General features: G+C 37.1%; 1 protein-coding gene across 6 annotated transcripts in view; it reads right to left on the bottom strand.

Annotated features, from left to right (window-relative positions):
* PIK3R4 (phosphoinositide-3-kinase regulatory subunit 4) overlaps nucleotides 1–23,438 on the bottom strand; it is a 79,224-nt gene that overhangs the window by 25,184 nt on the left and 30,602 nt on the right. For 4 of the 6 annotated variants that reach the window (XR_014244818.1, XM_082392622.1, XM_082392620.1 and 1 more), the window contains exons 8-13: nucleotides 18,285–18,430; nucleotides 16,145–16,348; nucleotides 9,254–9,455; nucleotides 7,329–7,516; nucleotides 6,341–6,551; nucleotides 3,863–4,028 (exon numbers count right to left, since the gene is read on the bottom strand). Coding sequence is in view for 5 of the 6 variants with exons in the window: in XM_082392622.1 (XP_082248748.1) it covers nucleotides 3,863–4,028; nucleotides 6,341–6,551; nucleotides 7,329–7,516; nucleotides 9,254–9,455; nucleotides 16,145–16,348; nucleotides 18,285–18,430 (1,117 nt within the window). In the remaining variant the exon portion in view is untranslated. The remainder of the gene's footprint in view (nucleotides 1–3,862; nucleotides 4,029–6,340; nucleotides 6,552–7,328; nucleotides 7,517–9,253; nucleotides 9,456–16,144; nucleotides 16,349–18,284; nucleotides 18,431–23,438) is intronic. The other 2 variants (XM_082392621.1, XM_082392623.1) reach the window with 2 other exon arrangements.

Below are 23,438 nucleotides of genomic sequence, written 5' to 3'. Positions count from 1 at the left end.
ATTTCAACAAATGCCCTATGGGTAGAGTTTTTCTCAAAGAACAAGGCAATAGTCAGGTCAAATAAAGATAGGCCCTGATTATGGAGCTTTTCAGCAAACTGGTCAAATAGTGACAATTCTCTGGAGATGGGGCTTTGGGGGAGTTCCAAAGCCATTACGACCCTGCCAGTGGCTACTTAGCTGTTGGTTTTCATAGTTACTATAGTTGTAGGACTATTAGTCTTCAAAGCCATCACAGAGCTTGGTAGTGGGGGATGAAACTGGGGACCACATACATGGTTCACTGTTCTGAGAGTCAGCTGTTCTTCTTGAATAACAATTTTCAGATTGATGTAGGACTTTAATTTCTAGAATTATGAAAAAGTTGATTTTGACAGTTTTTGCCAGTGTTCTCATTGTTTTTATAGAGGAACAGATTTTTTAAAGTCCTTACTCTGTCATTCTAAAAACAGAAACCCTACCTGGGTTCTTAAACCTACTTCTCAAACCTATATTTCCACACACTATATCAATATATTCCATATCAAAAAAATGTATTTCCACAACAATCACTTATTTATCCATTTTCACCCCTATTGCTGAACTTTTGGTTTGCTCCCAGTTTTTTACAATTAAAAAGAAAGCCAATCTGAACAGCCTTAAAACTAAATCTCTCAGTTTATTCTTAGTATCTCCTTAGGATATGTACATCATAAAGGCTTGTAATATATAATGTCCAAAAGCCCTCCAGGGATTATGGATGTATGAACTATACTTCACCAAAGGGCACTGTGTGAGAACACCCAAATGCTTTACTAGGCTTTCATGCCACTTGGCTTTTTTACTGCATTTGAGAGCTATTTATAAGTCCCTTTCTTAAACCCTTTCTTCTGTTGCAGTATGACATAACCTAAATGGTTTCTTCTCCCTTCTTTTCTGACTACTCGCTTCCTGTCCCCAAAATTCAATTTTGTAAAATTCAGGCCTCAGGCCTCCTCAGGTCTTTATAGCCCTTTAGTTCAGGGTAGCGATACCACTCAAAAATTTCAGCTTCCAACACTATCTGTGACTCTAAAATATGTAATCTTAACACTGATAACTTTGTTGCACACGCTTCATATTGTTTCAACTCTTCATTGGGACAAAACTCCTCTTAGATGTTTTACCATCAAATTCGGCAAGTACCAAATACATCAATCTTCCCTAAAATTGAGAAGCTAAATGAGCCAAAAATGGGGTTGCACAAAAAGTGTATACGGAAAATACAGTTTAGAATACTACAAAGGATTAAATTGAAAAAAATCTATGTAAAAGTGTAGAAAAACAGCAATTTTTCAAGAATTAGTCCCCAAGGGACAAACTAAAGGTTTAACTCAAATAAGAAAGAAGAAAATGGCAGAGCCAAGATCCAGATGGCCTAAATCACCAATCCAAATTCAATGAGAAAGTCAGAACTGGAAACTGGGTGGTCAGCCAACATAATGCATAGGGGAAAAGCCTCAGTAGTCAGAATGTACTAGTAGATTTCCTAAGAAAATATAATATCACTTTTGCTGCTCTTTCCCAGCCACCAGCTGCTCCCCACATGGTTCTAGCAATAATAATGGCCTCCTTCTCCCTCATCAGTTCACAAAGGCATGTGATGAGGGCAACACTTTCTCTTCCCTTCCCCTCTTCCCCTCCCTGGACCTAGAATGAAGCACCTGCAAGCCAAGGCCTACTGCAGTCCGCAAACAAGAAAGCAGGTGTTACAGCAAAGCAAGAGAGCAGCTGTGGCCAGAGGGAACCCAATCTCCTAATCATCATACAAACTTCCCAAAGACTACAGTTACTGCCAGCTAAATTGCCGCATTTTCTGGTATACCACTGCCTAAAATATGACACTGGGATACAGAAGGCATGGCTCTGTGATAAAGATCATTTGGAATTAACAAGAGAGGTTTCTGCAAAGTTAAGTTTACTCAAGTCAATTAAACTCACCCTCCTAATAAAAGCAATAATGAATGCAACTAATAATGATAGTAACAAAGAACCATTTGGAAAATAATTATCAGAAGAGGTTTTTAAAATATTAATCAAACTGCTAACAATGGTGGGGGAAAATCAAAAGAATGGTTGTAGGCAGGGAGGAGGCAGGGATTTTATGCAAAGGATCACGAGGGTTCGTCCTGGTTACGCCTGTGTCTTGAGTGTGGTTTAAGTTGCACAGGTGTGTGTATCTGCTGGAACTCATGGAACGTTTAAGATCTGTGTACTTCACAGCATGTGAATTTTATACCAAAAAAGAAAAGGAGAAATATAAACAAATATTAACAATATGCATGCTGAAGTTTTTAGGGGAAGTCTCCTCATGTCTGCAACTCACTTTGAAACACATTTTTAAAAGATGAATTGATAGGAGGATGGATAATTATATGACATAGCAAATATAGTAAAATTATTAATTATTTAGAATCTTGCAGCAAGCATATGCTTGTTCACTGCAAAACTCAACTTTACTTGAGGTTTGAAAATTTTGTAATAAAATATGGACAAAAAATTGCTACATGGAGCCAGGATTCTTTTACTGGTTTTCGATTTATGTTCTTACTAATGCAATGCCAAGACAGAATGAACATGAAAAAGAATTAAGCATGTTGTAAAAATATAGAGCTCTTTTTAAAAAATAAACAGAACAAAATCATATCAGGTTGGTAAGGGGTAAACTTTTGAATAATTTTAGTTTATCAAAGATATTTTGTTGTTTGACCATTTTGTGGTTAACTCTGGTCAATGAACTGATAAGGAGAAAAGCACCAAAGGTTCCCCACATCTTTTCATGTACATAAGATTCAATTTTGATTTCTAGTAGCTTTCTTTTCAGACCCAGACCAAACTAGGCACAGAACAAATATGAATATCAAGTAGGGAGATAACTATAAAGTTGTACAAACCTAAAATAATTCTTATAATCCCACTTATCATAATCACATCATGCATATTTGAAGAGTCTTAAAGATTTCAATAATTACCTCTCTCTTGACTACTCCAGTGGGTCATGTTACAATATGTGTTGTCCTTACACAGCTGGCCACTCCATCATTTTCCAACTTCTCCCATGCTCATACACCCTCTAACCCATTCAGCAAATCTTGATGGCTCCACCATCAAAACATACCCAGAATCTGATCATTTCCCACTACTTCCCCCTCTCGCTCAATTACAGAAAAAGCCTCCTAATACTTCTGCCCTGCATCTCTTCAGTCTATTCTCAACAAAAGAGCCAGAGTAATTCTGTGGAAGTTTAATTCAGATCATGTTTCTCCACCGATCGGGACCATCCAAAGGCTCCCATCTCACTCAGAGTCAAAGTCCAAGTCCTTCACAATAGCCTGCAAGGCCCTGTATAATTCGAGCCCTCTGACCCTCTTTCCCGCTCACACAGACCTTTCTGCTCTTCCTCAAACATGCCAAACATCTTTCTGCCTCAGAACCTCTGAAGCCCTTGCGTCTGCTGCCTACAATGCTCTTCCCCAAGACATCCACATGGCATTTTCTCTCACCTTTGTCAGGTCTCTCCTTAAATGACATCTTCTCCGTGAGGCAGCAGATGAGTTCTTTAAACTCTACTCTACCCCACCTACTGCATTCTCTCTCTTTTTTGCTATATTTTTCTCCATAATATATTTTACCACCTAATACACTATATGTTTTACTTATTTACACTGTTTATTGTCTGTCACCTCCCACTAGAAGGAAAGCTCCACAGAACATGTATTTGTGTCCATTTATCATTACTGTATCACTGGTACCTAAAATAGCACCTGTCACGGAATGAGCACTCAATAAATACTTGCAGACTGAATGGATGGATGGTTGGACTCTCCGCCTATGCATAGGTTACCTGGTGGTCGTAGTCTTCCCCTCCATCTTCTGACTGTTCCAGATTTTCACTGTGCCATCATTTGAACATGTGGCAAAAAGTGAATGTTCGTCAGAGACTCTAATGCGATTCACAGCAGATTTGTGTTCATGAAGATGTGCAACTAGTAGCCCCTTAGGCCGCCACCCTAAGGAAAAGCAAAGGAGTGTGTCTTAAGTTGCAGTTTACAAACACAATCTTTCCTTCACTCCCAGCTACAAGCACCAACAGCCAACAGGAGAACAATTGTAAGAATTAAACAAGGGGTCCCAACAGCTAGCCAATTCAGAGTGGCCTACTGGACTATGACAGATACAATTGCCCATGGAGAAAGACACCCATGTTCACATAGCCTTAGAAAGACTGCACTGGGCCCTTCTCCAGAGTCTGAGAAGGCACAATAGTCACCTGCTACCTGGAAAAACCCTGACTACTTGCTTAATAGCAAGAGGTAATGACTACCCTGACCTAGAGAAATCAGGCACTAGGGAGGCAGCCCAGTCCTGAAAGCCTCGAAGACCCACCACACCTTCATGTGTGACCTTGGGGTACTTATTTAAACTCTGTGAGCTTCAATTTACTCAAACGTAAAATGAGGGGGAAATTACTTAACCCAAAGGATGACTGTATTGGTAAATGAGATATAAAGAGTCTAATACTGTCCCAGGGCCACAGTAAACACCCAAATGTTGATTTATTTCTTCTCTACCTGCAATCATTTATTCTGTGATATCAACAGGTTGGTATAAACAGTACTATAAATTACAGCCTCAGAATGCCCAAGGATTTTCTAGTACTTTCTTTATGACATCTATACACTTCTGTTTATGTATATTCTTTTTGTGTATAATTAATTTCCTCTAATAAATTATAAATTCCCTGAGGCCAGAGAACTGACTATGTCTTATCCATTCTGAATCATTCATAATACCTAGCATAGGTCTTTACATATAACAATCTTCAATGGTTGATGAATAAACTTTTATATTAGGCATAACATTTAATAATATTTAATATTAATCAATTTTAAAATAAAACAAAACAGAAAGCTATGCTGAAGATTATACTGTATTGGGAGCAGCACTGTGCCTAATTAAGTAATAATAAAGTCATTTTAAAATCAACTTATTTCTTTTACTAAGAAACAAAAATGAAACCAAGACCATTGCCAAACCTGGCATATTCAACGATAGAAAAATGTTTCCCCTTGGATCTCTAGCTCAAATGTGTGGAAAGAACAGCTGAATGCAATTTCTAAGGAGGATATGCTGGATTTGAGAATAATCAAAAACACTTTGCCATGAAGTCTAGATAATCTAGCAGGCTAGGTTGAACATTTCCCCCTAGAGAAAATCAATTTCACACAACCACTCAAGTGTGGAAAGAAAAAATCAGAAGTCCAACAGTCACTGCACATTTCCTGAGCCACAAAATCTGACACCTTTTCTGGGATTACTGAATAAAATGTATAGCTCCACTTTAAAAATGCCACTTATAAAGACAGATTCTATTGTAAAATAGTGTATGGTCAACTTTTTTTGTTTTTAAAGCAGGCCTGGTAAATCATATTGAACTATATTACAGAAACAAACATTCCAGGATATTTATTTCCATAAAAAAAATTTATGTGACTAAAGATGCCACTTACCACTTAATAATATTTCTAAAATCTTTAAATCATTGCTCTCCACCAGAATTTTCCCTGAGTTCACAATGGAAGCCCATGGGAATTCACATGATTTTTCAGTCTCTACACATAAGCACACTACACATTTCTTCTCAGTTTTCAAGCTACATTTTTATTATTAAAATCTATACAGAAACTCATTAAAAATGTTTTTAAAAATCTGCCAATCCAATATCAAAGACTAGCTCCACCACATAACACTAGGCATGTCTGTTAACACAGTGAGCTACAATTTTCATCTGAAATAGAGATCTCTAAGTTTCTTCTAAATCTTCTCAGATTACAGAATTGCTTTCCCCAAAATCTTAATGTTGATGATTGCTGAGTGATGGTTATAGGTGATTCTGTTTTCTTTCTAAAGCACCCATTATTTTCTAAATGTTTTTACCTTTTAGTTTAAATAAAATTAATAGTTATTAAACCCTTCAGAAATAAAAAGCCAGAGTTTACTCTAAGAAGCCTGACATTCAGTGAGAAAGTGGCATGACACTAAGCAGGTAGGTAATACCTAGTACTCTAAATGGGGAACATGGACCACAGACAGGACAAAACAGTAGGTTACTGGCCTAAAAGGCACTGCCACAGCTAAGAAGATCCAAATTTCACAAATAATGACTTGGGATTTCTCACTTATTGGTTCTTCCTGTGGGCTTTCAAAGTGACAGTTTTGTTCCCACTTCCTTTGCCTGGTAACTGATTATCAGTTTCTTCCATCAGATTCCAGGCTCTGGCACCTGGGCTGGAATACAACTACCTATCAATGGCACATTTACCAGGTGGTGGCGGTTTACTCTCCCACTCAGCATTTTCCATCATCTGCTTAGCTATCCTCTCGGCATTACACTGCTCCCGTTTCTGTTGTATGAGTTGCTGAAGCTCAGTTTTACACGTTGTGATCCGAATCTGGTAGGTGGATGGTAAAATTGTACTACTTAAAACCTGTATTGTTGGTTTTCTATTTTGGACATTTGTCGCTTCTGGAACCTGCAAAACAAAAAGAATATACGTATTTATGTCACAAGCAAAGTGTATTTGATGAGAAAAATGTACCCATGTTCTCTCTATTCATTACAGCAGCCTTCTGTCCTTATTAATGTACTGATTTTTAAATCCATTTAAATACAATGACATTTTTTTCAATGAAAGCCTAGTTTAAATGCAGTTTAACCACAAGTTCCAGGGCTCTATATTTTTAAAAAATTATCAGTGTAGCAATAACATTAAACAAAAATCCTCATTAATTTAACTGAAGAGAATTTTAATTTATCAGTTGGTTCAATTCGTATTTTTCAATTAAAATATAATTGGCTAGGGAAGAGTTACCTCAAATTACAAACTTACTTCAAATATATCAAAATCATGATGACATTTCTCACACAGAGCAAACTTGGGACTTTTCTTCCCAGAAGTATTTTTGCTACTTTACAGATATAATTATGTTATATTAGAAGAAGAATAAGAAGATTTTAAAGGTTCACTGCAGCCTAATTAGAATCACAGTTCATAATGACATCTTCAACCCACAATTTCAGACCACTTTATTGGTGAGTACTCTAAAACGAGACCTTTTTGGTGCTTTCAATACTAGATTTCCCCTTAGCTATAAAGTTAAAGATAAACCTCTCTTAGAAAGAAACATATCCTCCCTAAAGGACAAGTCACTGTATTGATTTTTCCAGTACAGTACACAGCCTTTAAACATCCAAAACAGTAGAACGGGATCCAAAGACAAAAGGCGCTCTACTGCCTGGATGATGATACCTGTGGAGAAGTCGACAAAGGGACACAAATGCCAGCAGAGGACTCGGAACGAGGCGGCTTCCCAGCCTGAATCACCTCCTGGTCACTCCCTTTAGGTAGGGCCTGTGGGATGCTTGGTGGTTCCAGTGACCCAAACATGCTTTTCCACTCTTCATTTACATTTGAGTCTTGTTTTACATGTTTTCTAGCTATGAAAAAAGATTCAGAATAATCTACAACAAATATGTGCTTTTATTGCTCTTTGTGGGGGAAGGGGGACAGCAATGGACTTCATGTGCTATTTGTTCTTTATGATGGCCAATTTATTTATATTTACATATAAACTTGTTAGCTCTCATTTCATCTCTGGGACAGATGGACAGATGCACTATTTCAACAGTGTCAATAATTGACCTAATTGCTTCCTAGTTTCCCAAGGCTAGCTCAATTTCAAGTAACCACTTTATCTGAAGAACCAACAACAAAAAAACTTTTTCAAATGTCACTGACTACACTGCTAAATATGACCTTTCTATATCCAGTATCAGTTACATGGGGGGAAGAAAAGAATAAAAAGTTAATTGCAATACGGTCACCTCCTGACTACAGATAGGTGAGAAACGCTTTTTGCAAAAACTTTGATTATAAAAAGTACACTAAGTAACAAAGTTTTGGCATTCCAATATGTAAAATGAATTGCTCCCATAACTTTGTAAACCTCATAAACTATAAAGTTGAATGATATATTACTATATTATTTTGCAAAAATTAAATAATACATACTGTTTCACAACTTGCTTTTTCTCCTACTTAACTAAATACAGCTGAACATTTAACCATTATCCTATTAATGGACTTTTCAATTATTTCCTTTTTCACTGAGAACATTCTTATACATATTTCTTCACATGTCTGTCAGCGTTTCTATGAGAAATTTCCAATAGTAAGTCAAATAGTAAAAAAAAGAATATGTTCAATTTATAATCTCACCAACAGTGAGTGAAAACGCCCATTTCCCTGCCCCCTTGCTAACACAGGCATCATTAGTCTTTGCTAATCACACAGGCAGAGAATGGCATCTCATTTCTATTTGCATTCATTTAATTGTTGACGTTTCAAACGTGTATTTCTATTCTATCACTTGTATGTTCAAATCCTTCCTTATTTTTCTTTCGGTTGCTTGCAGTTTTTCTTATTAACCTGTACGAATACTTTACATTTTATGGCTGCAAACCGTTAATAATTAAGTTGCAAATACTTTATTCCAAGTTCAGCAGTTAGAAGGTTTTTTTAAATGTAATTCGTCAGCTGCCCTCAAAATCTGATACTGGAATAGAGGGATCTTAAAAGGCATGTGCTTGGAAGTGAGTGTATCTCCAAAAAGGGTTAAAGGAAGAATGCATGAGATCTTAAAACCCTCACACAATCAGAGTCAATGTCACTGTCACAAGAGCCAGACAGTTTTAAATCTCAAGACTTCAAGTGGTATAGGTGTCTCTAGTCTCTCCTTTGCAAGACTATTCTTTTCAATTCACTGGGCGTTACCTACTAGCAGCAAGCTAGGAAACTTTACCTCATTTCATATAGACTATTGGCCTTTCGCTGGTGTTTAAAGGACTAAAAAACAGAATTTCACCTTCAATAATATACTTCCACAGAAGCAAGAGGAGGGCTTTGGAGTCAGGCTTTGGTTTGAATTCTGACTCTGACACATACAGACCTGTGAATTTGGAAGGTTACTTAATTTCTTAACTGTTAGTCCACTTCTCCACTTTTCCTCCCCCAAATCTTCCTGCTATGTAATGGAGTCACTCACTCACTATATTTGAAAGTTCTATATCTGGGAAATGTGACTTTTTATAGTTTTACTACTAATCAGCTAAAACTAGCCTTATGAAATAACTAATAATAACAAGCTAAACATACACACACATAAATGTACTAACCTCGCTTGTCATCTGGTTCCTGTTTGGTTTTAACAAGATCAACTTGTCTCCCAGTTATGCCTAAGGCTGCCAAGTCAATTACACCTTTCTGACTACTATCATGGAGATGGCTCTGGTCCACTATATTGGCCTTTGCTTTGTTAGATTTCATCATGAAGTCTTTCAGTGCCAAGAGTTTGTCTTCCTCTTCCTCCGTCATTCCCTAAAACCAAATGAAACCATATGTCCTGGGGTTTTTTTTTGCAAGTAATAACAGGCCTCAAAATGACTAACAGCTGAAGGGTCAAACCACTCAGTTTAAAATTTCAGAGTCAGAATGGTAAAATGAAGCAAGCAAAGGCAAGAGAAACAGAAATTTATCAATAAAGAACAACATCTCATAACTCTGATCTCCCAGAACACTCTCCTTCTACTGTGGCATCTTCCACCTTGTATCATGATTTATATCTTAACGTTCTTTCTAAAAGGCGACATTCAAATATAATTCATCTTTGAAATCTCCAAAGAACTTAATACAGTGCCTGGTACCTAGCAGATCTTTAATATATAACTTTGAATAAACAAACATTTAGTATCTGAACAAAAATTCTGGAAATATAATATGAAGCAAAAGAAAGTGTATGTACTTCAACTTGGTCCCTAGATGCGTTGAGAATACACAGTGGGACACTGTTGTGAAGGCACTCTGATATATAAAGCATTCTGCACACCTCAGGGACTGACAGGCAAATGTAAGCAACACACCCAACCAGCATTCCAGGGTAACAGGATGACTGGAGTCGGGCTACCTCGGTTCAAATTCCAGCCCCATTACTTACAATCTGTATGACCATGGGCAAGCTACCCACTTTCTCTGGACCTCTATTTATCTATAATGAGGATAATTACTGGCACCCATCTCATAAGGTTATTATCAAATTTTAATAAGTTAATCCACCCAAGACACTTCAAATTGTCTGACAGCTAAAGAATACTAATTAATTTAAATAATGAATTCAATGTGCAACTTAAATATTCTGGTACATGGAACAGTTCTGCATTTTCTTAACTTTCCAACCATCCACAGACTCCTCTAGAATGTTTTTATTATGCAAATGAAAAAAAATAAAATGACAATTCCCTAAGGCCTCGATCTAAAATCCCTCTAAAACTGGAGTTTAAGGTAACAGTCACAATCTGCTGGCACAAGAGGACACAAACTCTAGAAAGTCAGAAAGCTAAGAAATTCCTTGTTTCTTAAAATAACATTAAAGTAGTGATATAATAATTATAAGGGATCCTTGACTGAATATTTTCCAATATTAACCTGAAATTCATTTATTTACACTTCTCCTAAAATTTGCCTAGACAATCTTACAGCTGTGGTAAGAGTTCTACTCTTTTTTTAGTCTATGTTTCAGCTCACAAGGAGGCTCTGCTTTAGTCCACACAAGGGAAGGCCATCATAAGGCCATAATGAAGGCTGAAGTGGAGAGATACCCCAACCACGGAGGAGCTCTGAACATATTTTGCAGAGCAAAAGCAGCCAGACACAAAAGTCACATATCATACGATCCCATTTACGTGAAATATCCAAAACAGGCAAATTCATAGAAACACAAAGTAGATTTACTGGTTGCCAGGGGGAGAAGCAAATGCGGAAATGACAACTAACTGGAATGGGGTTTCTTTTTAGGCTGATGAAAATGCTCTGGAATTAGACAGTGGTGATGGTTTCACAACTTTGGGAATACACTAAAAACCACTGAATTGTACACTTTAAAAGAGGGAATTTTATTGTGTGTGAATTATATCTCAATAAAAAATGTTAGAAGTGCACCATCAAAAAAAGAAAAAACCCTGACAAGGACAATTACAAGGAAGGAAAAGTCATTCATGAGTCTAAATAAAAAAATATTTAAAAAAAATAAGTATCAGCAAATGAAATCCAGACTGCATAAAAACATTTTGCATAATATTTATATTACTTTATATTATTTAAATTGAGTTTATATTTATTATTTTTATGTATTTTACAATAAAAATGTATTTAAATATAATATGCTAAAGTTGTGATTAGTCCAAAAATCTAGGTTAAAAGGTTGATATGACATAGGAAAATCAGTATAGTTAACCACATTAACAGAATATAAAAGAAAAACCATGCAATGATCTCAATAGATAAAGAAAAGACATTTGATAAAACTTAACATTCTTCCACAATAATCCTCTTAGCAAGCCAGAAATAGAAGAGAATTTCCTTAATCTAATAAAAAGATTGTACCAAAAAAACTATTAACAAACATCACACTAAATAGTATAATGTTGAGAGTTTTCCCACTGAGATGAGAAACAAGACAAGAATGCCCACTATCACAAACTCCATTTACACTACACTGAAGATCCTCCTCATTTAAATAAGGCAAGGAAAACAAAAGGATTCACACAGGGGAAAAATGAATAATATTGTTACTACTATTCACACATGGTAGGACTGTGAATGTACAAACTCAAAAGAAGCACATAAGCAAGTTATTAGAATTGCTAAGTCAGACAAGGTTGCTGGATACAAGATCAGTAAACAAATTTTTTTCTATATACCAGCTGCAAAAACAATTTTTTAATATACCAATTATAATAGCATTAAAAGTCAAATACCCAAAATATTTATAATAAAAGATGCATAAAGCTCTACAAAGTAAACCATAAAACATCATTGCGATAAATTAAAGATCTAATTAAATGAAGACACGTACCATGTTCATGGACTGGAGGCCTCACTGTCAAGATCTGATTCTCTCCTATAGGTTCCAATGCAATCTCAATCAACATACCAACAATTTTTTTTATTAAAGTGACAAGATGAAATATTTCGAAAATGTATATGGAAATGCAAAGGACAAAGGACAGCCAAGACAACCTTGAAAAAGCAAAACAAGCTGGGAGATTCTGCTCTAACCGGAGGTCAAGCCCAGCAAACTGCAATACTAGTGTGAGTCCATTAACATGCCCTCAGACTTCTGCTTCCGGCCATGATGTATAACAGGGACAAGATTTACCCTCCCATTTTAAACAACTTTAAAACCAGAGAAAAAACTATGAAACAACACTTTCAGACACTGGAAAACAGGAAGCACATGGCTGTGATTCCCCAAGATAAAGGTGAGTCCTACGACTGTCCCAGCTTACTCTGTGAAGAGTTTCCAGGCCATGGAACTCAAATAGGGTTCAATAAAGCCACGTTCAAGAGACAAATCAGAGTTCCAGGAAGCCAAAAGGCTAAATGTGTGGGGCAGAGACCTGGAGAAGAGGGATCCGGCACAGAGCAAGAGCTATGGTCAGGGCTCCTCCAATCCTCCACTGAGTGCTGAACTACATGTGTGTGAACCGAATCACCTGGGACCAGGGAAAGGCAACCAGAAAGCAGTAAGCCAAACAATCCCAGAGCTCACACAGGGCTGGGGATCACTCATGTTCCTACCAGCCAGAGGTGAGAGACCTCACCAGACAGAGCATCATGTCCTCACAAGTCCTTAGGAGTCAAGCTAAATTGGCCACTGACCCAAGGCTGCTCTGGATCTGCCCTAACAAAGCTCAATAACAAGGCTTAACAGGATCAAACCAATTCCAAGTAACTTTAACTGTAGAACAAATCCAACACTATACAGCCATCCCCAGGACCCCCATGGATAACAAAATACACAGATGTTCAAGTCGCTTACATAAAATGGCAGCGTAGTATTTGCATGGAACCTACAAACATACTCCTGTATACTTTAAATCATCTCTAGATAACTTATAATACCTAAAACAATGTAAATGCTATGTAAACAGTTGTAAATATAACTATGTAAATAGTTACCAGCATGAGGCAAATTCAAGCTTTGCTTTTTGGAACTTTCTGGAGTTTTTGTTTTTTTTTAATATTTTCGATCCACAGTTGGTTGAATTCATGGATGTGGAACACATGGATACAGAGGGCCAACTGTATAAAGGGATTCAGCACCCAACAGCATAAAAGTCACAATCAACAGAGAATGAAAAATGGATGGCCAGGAGTCAGAGGTTAGAGGAAAAGTTACATTTTATTATATATACATTTTATTATATTTACATTTTATTATATATCTTCTTATATACCTTTTCAATTTTACACCTTGTGTCTATACTACCCAGTCAAAAAAAATTTTAATTAAAAATATTTAAAAGTTTAAAATGTAAAGTATTTGTCATTTTTTAAAGTAAGGAGTGAAATCATTTTGTACTCTGTATTAGTGTCTGATTAAATAAATAAGAAAAAAAAAAACAGGGAGCTCTCATAGATGAGATCAATCTAAAACAGCCCTGCCATTTGTCATCTCCAGATGGTAAGTCCTATTGAAAATCTGGAGTATAGGCAGATTCCAACTGCCACATGTTCCAAAAGTCTTCTTTAAGTCTATTATCTGGTGCTCTGAACATACCACAGAAACAATGCTAGGCTGCTCTGGAAAGGCCTATTTTACTCACACTGTATCTCAAGGCGTCCTCAAGTGGTCCTACACAAAAGAGCACCGCAGAACCCCAAGTAAAAAAAAATTCTGCAGGAGGTTTCAGAATTCCCACTTGCGGAGGTTAAAAACATGTCTCTTCCCTCTGTATCCCTGACTTTAGGAAAAGGACTCAATTCCTACCTCCAAAGCGCCCCCTGGCTCCAAGCCTCTTCTAGTAATCCCAAGAAACTGTAGTGCAGGGACCAAAAAGAAGGAAAGGCAGAGAAAGGGCTCGCAAAGGGCTGGAAGAGATGAGCCGCCCAAGGACTTCTTCCTAAGTCCACATAAAACTCAAGCAAGCCTTTCAGCTTTAGCTCCCTGTCCTCTGTTTATTTTGAGAGGCAAGATGGCACAGTGGGGGGCGTGTGGAGTAAAGACAGGTTCAGGTTCCAATGTTACTTTTGAAACTTACTGAACAGTGTGCGCGCACAGGAAGTTAACTACACTCACTGAGCCTCAGTGTTCTTATCTAATAAAATGGTGCTAACTATTGTTCAAGCTTATTTCAAGGACAGTCACACAATATAGAAGGTATAGACTCACTGTACGTCCTCAAACAACGGAAGCCAGTGTTGTGCTGTTACTTCTGAGGACCTCAGAGACTCTGGCCTGCTGTTCCTTCCACCAGCAGCAACTACACCTTGATAAAGAGTATTCCTGCCCCTGAGGAGTCTCCTAAGATTATTATTCACAGAAACAACATAAAACAGGGGATTCCATATTCCCCTTTTCCACTCATACAAATGAGAGATGAATGAAATACATCAAGCACTGACACGTAGAGGAATACAAGTCAGTGGGTTTAGTGATTTCATCATGGCACCAGTGATGGGGGCTGGCACTGAGGGAGCAGCAATGGTGGGAGGGTTTGGGAGAAGAGCAGCAGGAAGTAGAAAGACTATAGAAATTGCCCCTTCCCTCTCCCTCCTTTTACCCATGGCAGTGGAAAACTGACACCCGCGGCAAGGTGAAAAGCAAGTATTAGGAATTACAGTGGCTCCCTGAAGTAACTAATGACTTACAAAGAAGAGAAAACTTCAGTATAGAAGCTTTCAACTTAACATACAGGATTTGCAGGAGAGAGAGAAATACAAACAATCGCACCATCCAAGCTCAAAGAAACATCTAAATTGGGGTGGTTTTTACTGCATGCTGAAATCTTGTTAAGGACTACTTACTCAGGAGAAACAACTGAAAAATGTGATTCAATACCCAATTTTCCATAAACTGGAAAATACATCTAATGTACAAGCCAATGTTAAAAGAAAACTCAAAGAAAAAGCTCCTGGCAATTCAAGTCACATCAAAGGGAAGTCTTCTGAAATATAGGAAATAGAACCACTGGCCTAGAAGGGACATTCAGAGGCAGCTCTAGTTTCCAGATAAACTTAGACCTAAAAGAACCAAGATGGTTATTGACCAGCCCCCCACAGAAGTCTATTCCAACATTCAATCACCCAAACCAATGTCTGGGCATCAAACAGCACTGTACATTCGGTGACAAGTACAATACATGAAAGGATTTACAGCCCAAAGCTGACCAATTCTCTCTCTGCGACGGAAGTATTTTCTCATCTTCTTTTCTCTTAAACAAGACAATGACTGATACTCATTCTCTTAACCAAGACGTCCTGCAGACTTAAAGACAGTCAGGTGTCCCTCAGTATTCGCTTTAAGGCTCATAGAACATTTATTCAGAAACCATAGCCTTTATTTCTAACCAGTTTCACTCCTACCTTGTCTTCTCCAAGATCCACACATTCCCTCCTAACACAGGATGCTGAATCTAGATTTAATACTTCTAAAGAGGACTTACTAATGCCAAGCCTAATAAAAAGATTACTTCCTAGTTCTAACGAGATTTGTTAAAAGGATCCAACTTTTAAGATACAGCAGTAAACTGCTGGTTTATTCAATCTAAGACGCATTATAAATCCCAGTTATTTTAGCTGTTTGCATGTAGTGAAGACTCTCTAAATTTGAATTGAAATAAACCAGGATTTTTCTGCATTGCATCTGTGTTTTGTACTATTCCTTCTAACTGAATTTCATTATATTTTTGATGAAATATGAAATGCAATCAAGGATATTACTTAAATCTAAGGTTATACCTACTCTTTCCCTCATTTACATAGCCAGTAATCACAAAAAAACGTACTAGGTCTCCCATGATTCCTTATTTAGCTCAACCCAATGCCTTATCATCATCATAATATGTCTTAGATACCAAAGCAAATGCATATTTGCCAGATTTATTTACTCATTTGTTATGATACAACTTAATCAAAATATTTTTAAATATTTTTAAGAGTGACATGGATACCTCAATGTTTCAATAAAATTTGCATTTAAATGTAAGATTTCAGAAAGGTGATACAACCTGTGAGAGCAATTTCTTCAGAAGTTGTGCTATGGCAGGGTCCTCAGGTGGAGGGCAGTCAGGAAGAGACCCATTTCGTTTCTTCTGACGCATGTGAAGATGTCTGAACAAGCTAGTAATATCTTTAGACCTCAAAGCATAATCAAATATAGAACGACTTACTGGCTCTTTTAAAACACTGAGTAGAACAAGTTTTCTTTCAATCTATATTAGAAAAATAAAAAGAATCAGCCAAAGATACAACATAGAGTACATCTGTTTTCAAATTCAATAAATACATAACCTGTGTAAAGTTAACATAGATATTCATTTTCTAAGAAAATGGGAGATATCAATATCTGCAATTTTTGCTTAGAAGAAAAAAGAATACCAGTGACCTTTAGAGAGCTACGGTATTTCTTCATTCATTGTTAGCATCTGAGTACACATCTGTGTCTATCATACTTGAATACTACTAATAAATACTCAGACTAGGAAAGTTTAGATCCCAAGTTTTCTAGATCCCAAAATGTCAGATGACTTCCTAGATCTAAAAAGTACCTGCAGTTCACAGAGTCAAGTAGCCAAAAGTACTGATCCAGAGAAGATGCTCAACAGCCACCCTTCAGCCATCAGGTTTTCCCAATAGCTTCAACCACTTCCAAAAAACATTACTGTCTCCACAGAGTTCATAAAATCCCTCCTTTTTTAATCCCCAAGAATACTCTCCTTGCCAATGCACTTATAATAAAAAGGATGAGCATTACTAAACAGTAACCAAGAGGACTTTCTTTAGACATATTTAACTACCTGGTAAGTTGGCCAGTAGAAACCAGCATAAAAAGGTATCTTTTGTCTAATCCAAACTGCAGAAAGGTAAAAATTATGAAGCATATAGATAATCAGTCTCTCAACTCCTGAGCCTGGCCTTTCAAAATATAAAACAATGATAAAAGCAAAAAGTAATAATAATTTCTGAGAAAACAAAGAGAATGGGGATTTCTAACAAACCACTTACATATCAGATTTATTTTAGTAAGCCACAACTAAAAGTTATTACAAACACATGCAATTTTCAATCCCAGAAACACATTCTTTTTCTTTCACTATGAGTTTAAGAGCCAAACTTCTAAATACAATAAGTAGTCAAAGTAGTAGGAATCTCTAGACCTGATTTCCAAGGAAGCCTTAATAAACTTCAAAAAGGGGGGACATATTTTCTAGCAATATTATCCATCTTTCACGGATATATAAATTTTCCTTGGGATAAAAATTTTAAAATCTACACTCTATGAAATAGAGAATGATGATTTCCCAAATTGGATTAATCTATTATGAAAAGTAAGGACTGAAGGCAGTCAAAGCCACTTGTTTGCAGAGGATATCCAAGGCCATTTTCTCCAACCACAGGGAAGGCGCACTGGGGCTTATACAAGTAAGAGAAAGCTAGAGAGGAATGGGAATTTGCAAAAGAAAAATAGAGTTTTAGTAAAAAAATAGGACATTTTAGGATGTTTTAACAGCCAGAATCATCTCTCAACAGTCCATTCAATTTAAATATCTATTTTGATAGTTGGCTGTCCAGCAAAATGAAGGGTATAAACACTGACAAACTGGTAAATAACTGCCTTGTACAAACCAAAGACCCAAAGTTTATCATCAAGTGCTACACTGCTTGGTAAGCGGGGGGAGGGAGGGAGCAAGAGGGGTGGGGTAGTCATTAGATTTAAAAAAAAAAAAAAAAAAACAGAACCAGTTAGTGCTCCAAAAACAAACTTTTGAAAAAGACTTTTTCAAATTTATTATAAATGTGGACTTGGACTGAAATCAGTTATACTTTTATAACAAAAGCAGGTCCATTAATATACGTTTCTGCTATATTTACTTAATAGCAGATGCTTTACAACACTGCACAAAAGGAAAAAGGATGAACTACTGAGTGCTGCATTACGTACAACATGATGTACACGTAAGTCTCTTGAACTTCTCTCACCTTCCAAAGTGTTTGTTCCATTAACATTAACTAGCTTGAAAGGAATGTGAAAATGCTGTAGCCCAATTTAAATCTTTAAAATTTTAAATAAAAATAGGACTCTCTAAACCTTTCTTTAAAGGGGCACAGTTTGGAGGGAAGATTGATTCCAAGTTGGAACATGCATACCTGTATTATTGGTTGAGTAATATACGGGTCAAGGTAAGGCATCAGTTTGCAGTAGACATCAGCTGTGCTTATTTGGTGAGCTACCACTGTGATAAATCCCACAGCACCATAGCGTATCCACAGATTGGGATGACACAGAAAGGGGGCTAAGAGGGAAAAAAAGGTATGGATTAAACGATGTTCATAAACAGTCTCACACCATCGAGATAAACAAATTTTCACCTTATAACACAATTGATAAAGAGATTATACCAAATGTTACTATCAGGTTGCCTTCATATACTCCAATTATCCTGGGACTTAAACTGAATCAAGTGAACATACTGCTATTATAATATTTCCTACCATAAATATCAGCAATACCATAGAAGAGTAAAAATAGCTACCTCTTTTCTTGGGATTTAAATTGTTATATTTTTAGTCAGGGCTGAAGATCAGTGGGCATATACTCAGTTACAAGACTGGGTTAAAAACTATTGGAGAGAGACATAAAAAGTCCCAACAGTATATAGCAAACTATTACTCCCCCACCCAATGCCTCCACAAAGTCCAAGGACATACCATTTACCACATAAAGGACAAAGAAACTGAGTTGTTTCTCCTCCAAGCCACAGCTTAAATTAAGGGAATGATTTCGCCTGACGGACATTCTTTTTAATGCAACGATTTGATGACATCAAATACAGTACTCATAAATTCATTCACAAGGCGTTATGAATGGAAACTAAAAGCCAGAAAACATATGATGCCCATTCTTAAAGAGTTTAAGATATAAGAAAATTAAATGAATATTTTTTCACACCTTTTATTTTAACTATTTTCTGTACTACACCTAAAGTCAATGATTCAACTAACTGAAATAAGATTTAGAATAAAATTCAAACATCCAAACTAACCTGATTTAGAATAAAATTCAAACTTCTAAAAGCAAAAAAAAAGTATTTGTTCTGAGGATGTAAAAGCATCAGCATTTAGAGAATACTAATTTTATAAGAAATTCAGGCTAATAGAGAAATAAGAATATTATCACAGTGATGTCAACATCATGGTGGAGTGAGATGCTCCCTTTGTGTCTCCCCTTTAATCTACAACCAGTAAAACATCCACAGCTCAACAGAGGTGCCTCTGCCCAACACAGCAGATGCAGGAGAATTCCACTTATCTGTACATCTAGAGGTGGGTGGACTGGCACAAACACAGGAGGTAGAACCAGGAGAACAGCACAGGTGGTGACTGCAGTCCTGGACCTCTGACCATGGCAGCTGAGCCTGCGGCCCCAGAAAACACGGTAGCAGCAGGGGAGGTGGTACACACGACTCTGCCCTTCCCCCACAGCAGCAGCCACAGGTAACTGGGCAGCAACAGCAGTGGGGCCTGGGACCCCATCCCTCCAGCCACAGAGGGACCCACAACTCTGGCCCCCCACACCTCCACCCACAGCAGCAAAGTCCTCGAACCTTACAATACCAGACATGGCAGAGATGCCCATGCAATCCCAGCTCCACTCCATCTTCCCCCTCATCCTGTGACAGTGGAGCCTGGGACTCAGAGGATCCTGGGCGTGGCAGGAGAGCTCACTATCCTGGTGCCCCAGGCAATGACACCAGCAACACTGGCAGCAGCAAGGCACCAACAACACCAGAGGCACAAGAAGCAATAATGAGGTCACAGGGCGACACCTCTAACAGAGGCAGTGGAGGGTGGAAACTGTAGACTCTCAAATATAACCAGAGGCAGCTCAGGTAAAAGAAATTAAAAACCTGTGCTGTCGGGCCACTTACTGGGAAACAAAGAGAAAGACCTCTAACTTCCAACCTGCTGAATCATTAGAATCAAGTAGAAAGGTTTTTACTACTTCAAAGGCACAGGAAGAGGAACAACTCATCAAGCACCATGAAGAACCACAGTAACATTGTACCACCAAAAAGGAAATGAAAATTCTCCAGAAACTAAAGTCAAAGAATACTGAGATCTGACAGAGAATTCCAAAGAGCTGTCACGAAGAAACTCAACGAGCTACAAGAAAACTCACAGAGACAGTTCAATGAGCTCAGGAGTAAAACTAATGAACAGAAGGTACACTTTACCAAAGAGACTAAAACTCAAAAAAAGAACCAAACAAATCTGAAGCTGAAGAACTCAATAAACGAGTTGGAGAATGCAATTAGAAAGCACTGGAAATGGAGCAGACCACATGGAAGAGAGAATTAGTGAGCTCGAAGATAGAAAACTAGAAATCTAAAAGTAGAAGGAGAAAGAGAAATAAGATATTTAAAAACAGGAAGTTCTACAAGAGCTATCAGACTCCTTTAGGAAGGACAACATTAGGCTAATAGGTATCCCAGGAGAAGAGAAGGAGAAGGAAACAGAGTTTATTTAAAGATATAATAGCTGAGAACTTCCCAAGCCTGGGGAAGGAACCAGATATACAAGTCCATGAAGCTAAGAGAACACCTAATTACCTCAATGCAAAAAGACCTTCTCCAAGACATATTATACTAAAATTGTCAAAAATCAATGACAAAGAAAGAATTTTAAAGGTAACCGACAAAGGAACCCCACTCAGGCTACCAGCAGATTTCTCAGCAGAAACTCTACAGGCAGGAGGGAATGGAATGACATTCTCAAAACACTGAAAGATAAAAACTGTCACCCAAGAATACTCTAGCCAGCAAAGTTATCATTCACATATGAAGGAGAAATAAAGACTTTCCCAGACAAACAAAAGCTGAGGGAGTTCATCAACACTAGACCTGCCATCTACCAGAAACAAAAAGGCAGAAGTACACAGAACTTTGAGTAAGGTGATAAATAGACAGACTCAGAAAATAGCAACTCTTTATGAGAACAGGTTTTTAAACACTTTATTATAGCATAATAAAGGAGGTTAAAGGGGGAAGGAAAGCAGAAAAAATAACTATAGCTACTTCAATTTGGTAACAAACTCACAACATAAAAAGGGATCATTTGAGACAACAAAAAGACAAAGAGGGAAGCAGAAAAGGACAGAACCCATAGAGGTAAATGAAGATGCCATCAGTAGAAAAAGGATTATTTTACCTATGCAATGTTTTATACAAACCTCATGGTAACCACAAAACATAAATCTAGAGCACAGAGAGGAAACATTAAAAAAATGAGGAAACTGAGAAAAAAAAAATCACAGAAAACCACCAAACCAAAATGGCAAACAGAAACATAAGGAAAAAGAAACAATGAAGATATAGAGCAACCAGAGAACAAAAGAGTAAATGGCAGTACTAAGTCCTCATCTATCAATAATCACCCTAAATTTAAATTGATTGACTTCACCAATCAAAAGACACAGAGTGGCCAGATGGATTAAAAACAAGACCCAACTATATGCTGCCTCCAGGAGACTCACCTCAGCTCTGCAGACAGACACAGGATCAAAGTGAAGGGATGGAAGATGACACTCCAAATTACAGCCTAAAGAGAGGGAATGTAGCCAAACTCATATCAAGTAAAATAGACTTCAAGCCAAAAAAAGGTAACAAAAGACAAAGATGGACAATATATAATGATAAACAGGGCAATTCATTGAAAAGATATAACAGTGATTAATATACATATATACACCTAACATAGGAGCATCAAAGTATACAAAACAATTATTAACAGACCTAAAGGGAGAAACTGACAGCAACACAGTAACAGTAAGGGCTTTAACACCCCACTTACATAAATGGGTAAATCATCATCCAGACAGAAATAAACCCACACATGTGGACAACAAAAGAGCACAGAACATACAATGGAGAAAGGACAGTCTCTTAAATGGTATTGGGAAAACTAGACAATGACATGCAAAAAAGTGAAACTAGACCACTACCTCTCACCATACACAAAAATTAACTCAAAATGGATTAAAGACCTGAAAGCACACAACCACTAAAAGAAAATATAAGCAGCATGCTCTCTGACATCAGTCTTAGCAAAAATCTTTCTAGCTATGTCTCCTTGGGCAAGAGAAACAAAAGCAAAAATAAATAAATGGGACTACACCAAACTAAAAAGCTTCTGCACAGCAAAAGGAACCATCAACAAAACAAACAGACAACCTACTGAGTGGAAGAAGATATATGCAAGTCATATATCTGATAAGGGGTTAATGCCCAATATATATAAAGAACTCATACAACTCAACAACAAAAAAAACCACCAACCTAAACAAAAAATGGGCAAAGGAGCTGAACAAACATCTTTCCAAAGAAGACATACAGTTGGCTGGCAGACACATGAAAAGATGTTCACCATCACTAATTATAAGGGAAATGCAAATCAAAACTACAATGAGCCATCACATCACATCCATCAGAATGGCTACTATCAAAAAGATGAGAAATAGTAAGTGTTGGAAAGGATGTGTAGAAAAGGAAACCTCATATACTGTGGGAATGTAAATTGGTACAGCCACTATGGAAAACAGAGTGGAAATTCCTCAAAACATTTAGAACTACCATAAGATCCAGCTATTTTGGGTTATTTATCCAAAGAATAAGAAAATACTAATTCAAAAAGATACATGCACCCCTATGTTCATCATAGCTTTATTTACAATAGCCAAGATATAGGAGCAACCTAAGTGCCCATCAATGGATGTAGAAGATGTGGTATAAATATGCAATGGAATATTACTCAGCCATTAAAAAAGGTGAAATCTTGCCATTTGCAACAACGTGGATGGACCCTGAGTGTATTATGCTAAGTTAAATATGTCAGACTGAGAAAGAAAAATACCATATGATTTCACTCATATGTGGAATATAAAAAACAAACAAATAAAAAAAGTAAAATAAATGAACTAAACCAAACAAAAGCAAGCATATAGATACAGAGGACAGAGTAATAGTTACCAGATGGGGAGGGGCAGGGAGGAGGGCAAAATGGGTAAAGGGGATCAACTGAATGATGATGGACAGAAACTAAATTTTTGGTGGTAAGCACACTGTAGTGTGTACAGAAGTAGAAATATAATGTTGTACACATGAAACTTAAATGATGTTATAAACCAATGTTACCTCAATAAAAAGTAAATTTAAAAAATAAATGATAAAAAAAATACTATTTCATGCTAATATTACTTATATAAATAGGGGAAGAGAAGAAAATTGTTCAAGATATCTGTCTCCA

The sequence above is a fragment of the Balaenoptera borealis genome (assembly GCF_965194805.1).
Source record: "Balaenoptera borealis genome assembly, chromosome: 5".
Taxonomy (NCBI): Eukaryota; Metazoa; Chordata; class Mammalia; order Artiodactyla; family Balaenopteridae; genus Balaenoptera; species Balaenoptera borealis.
This window is presented reverse-complemented; position numbering and strand designations above follow the sequence as displayed.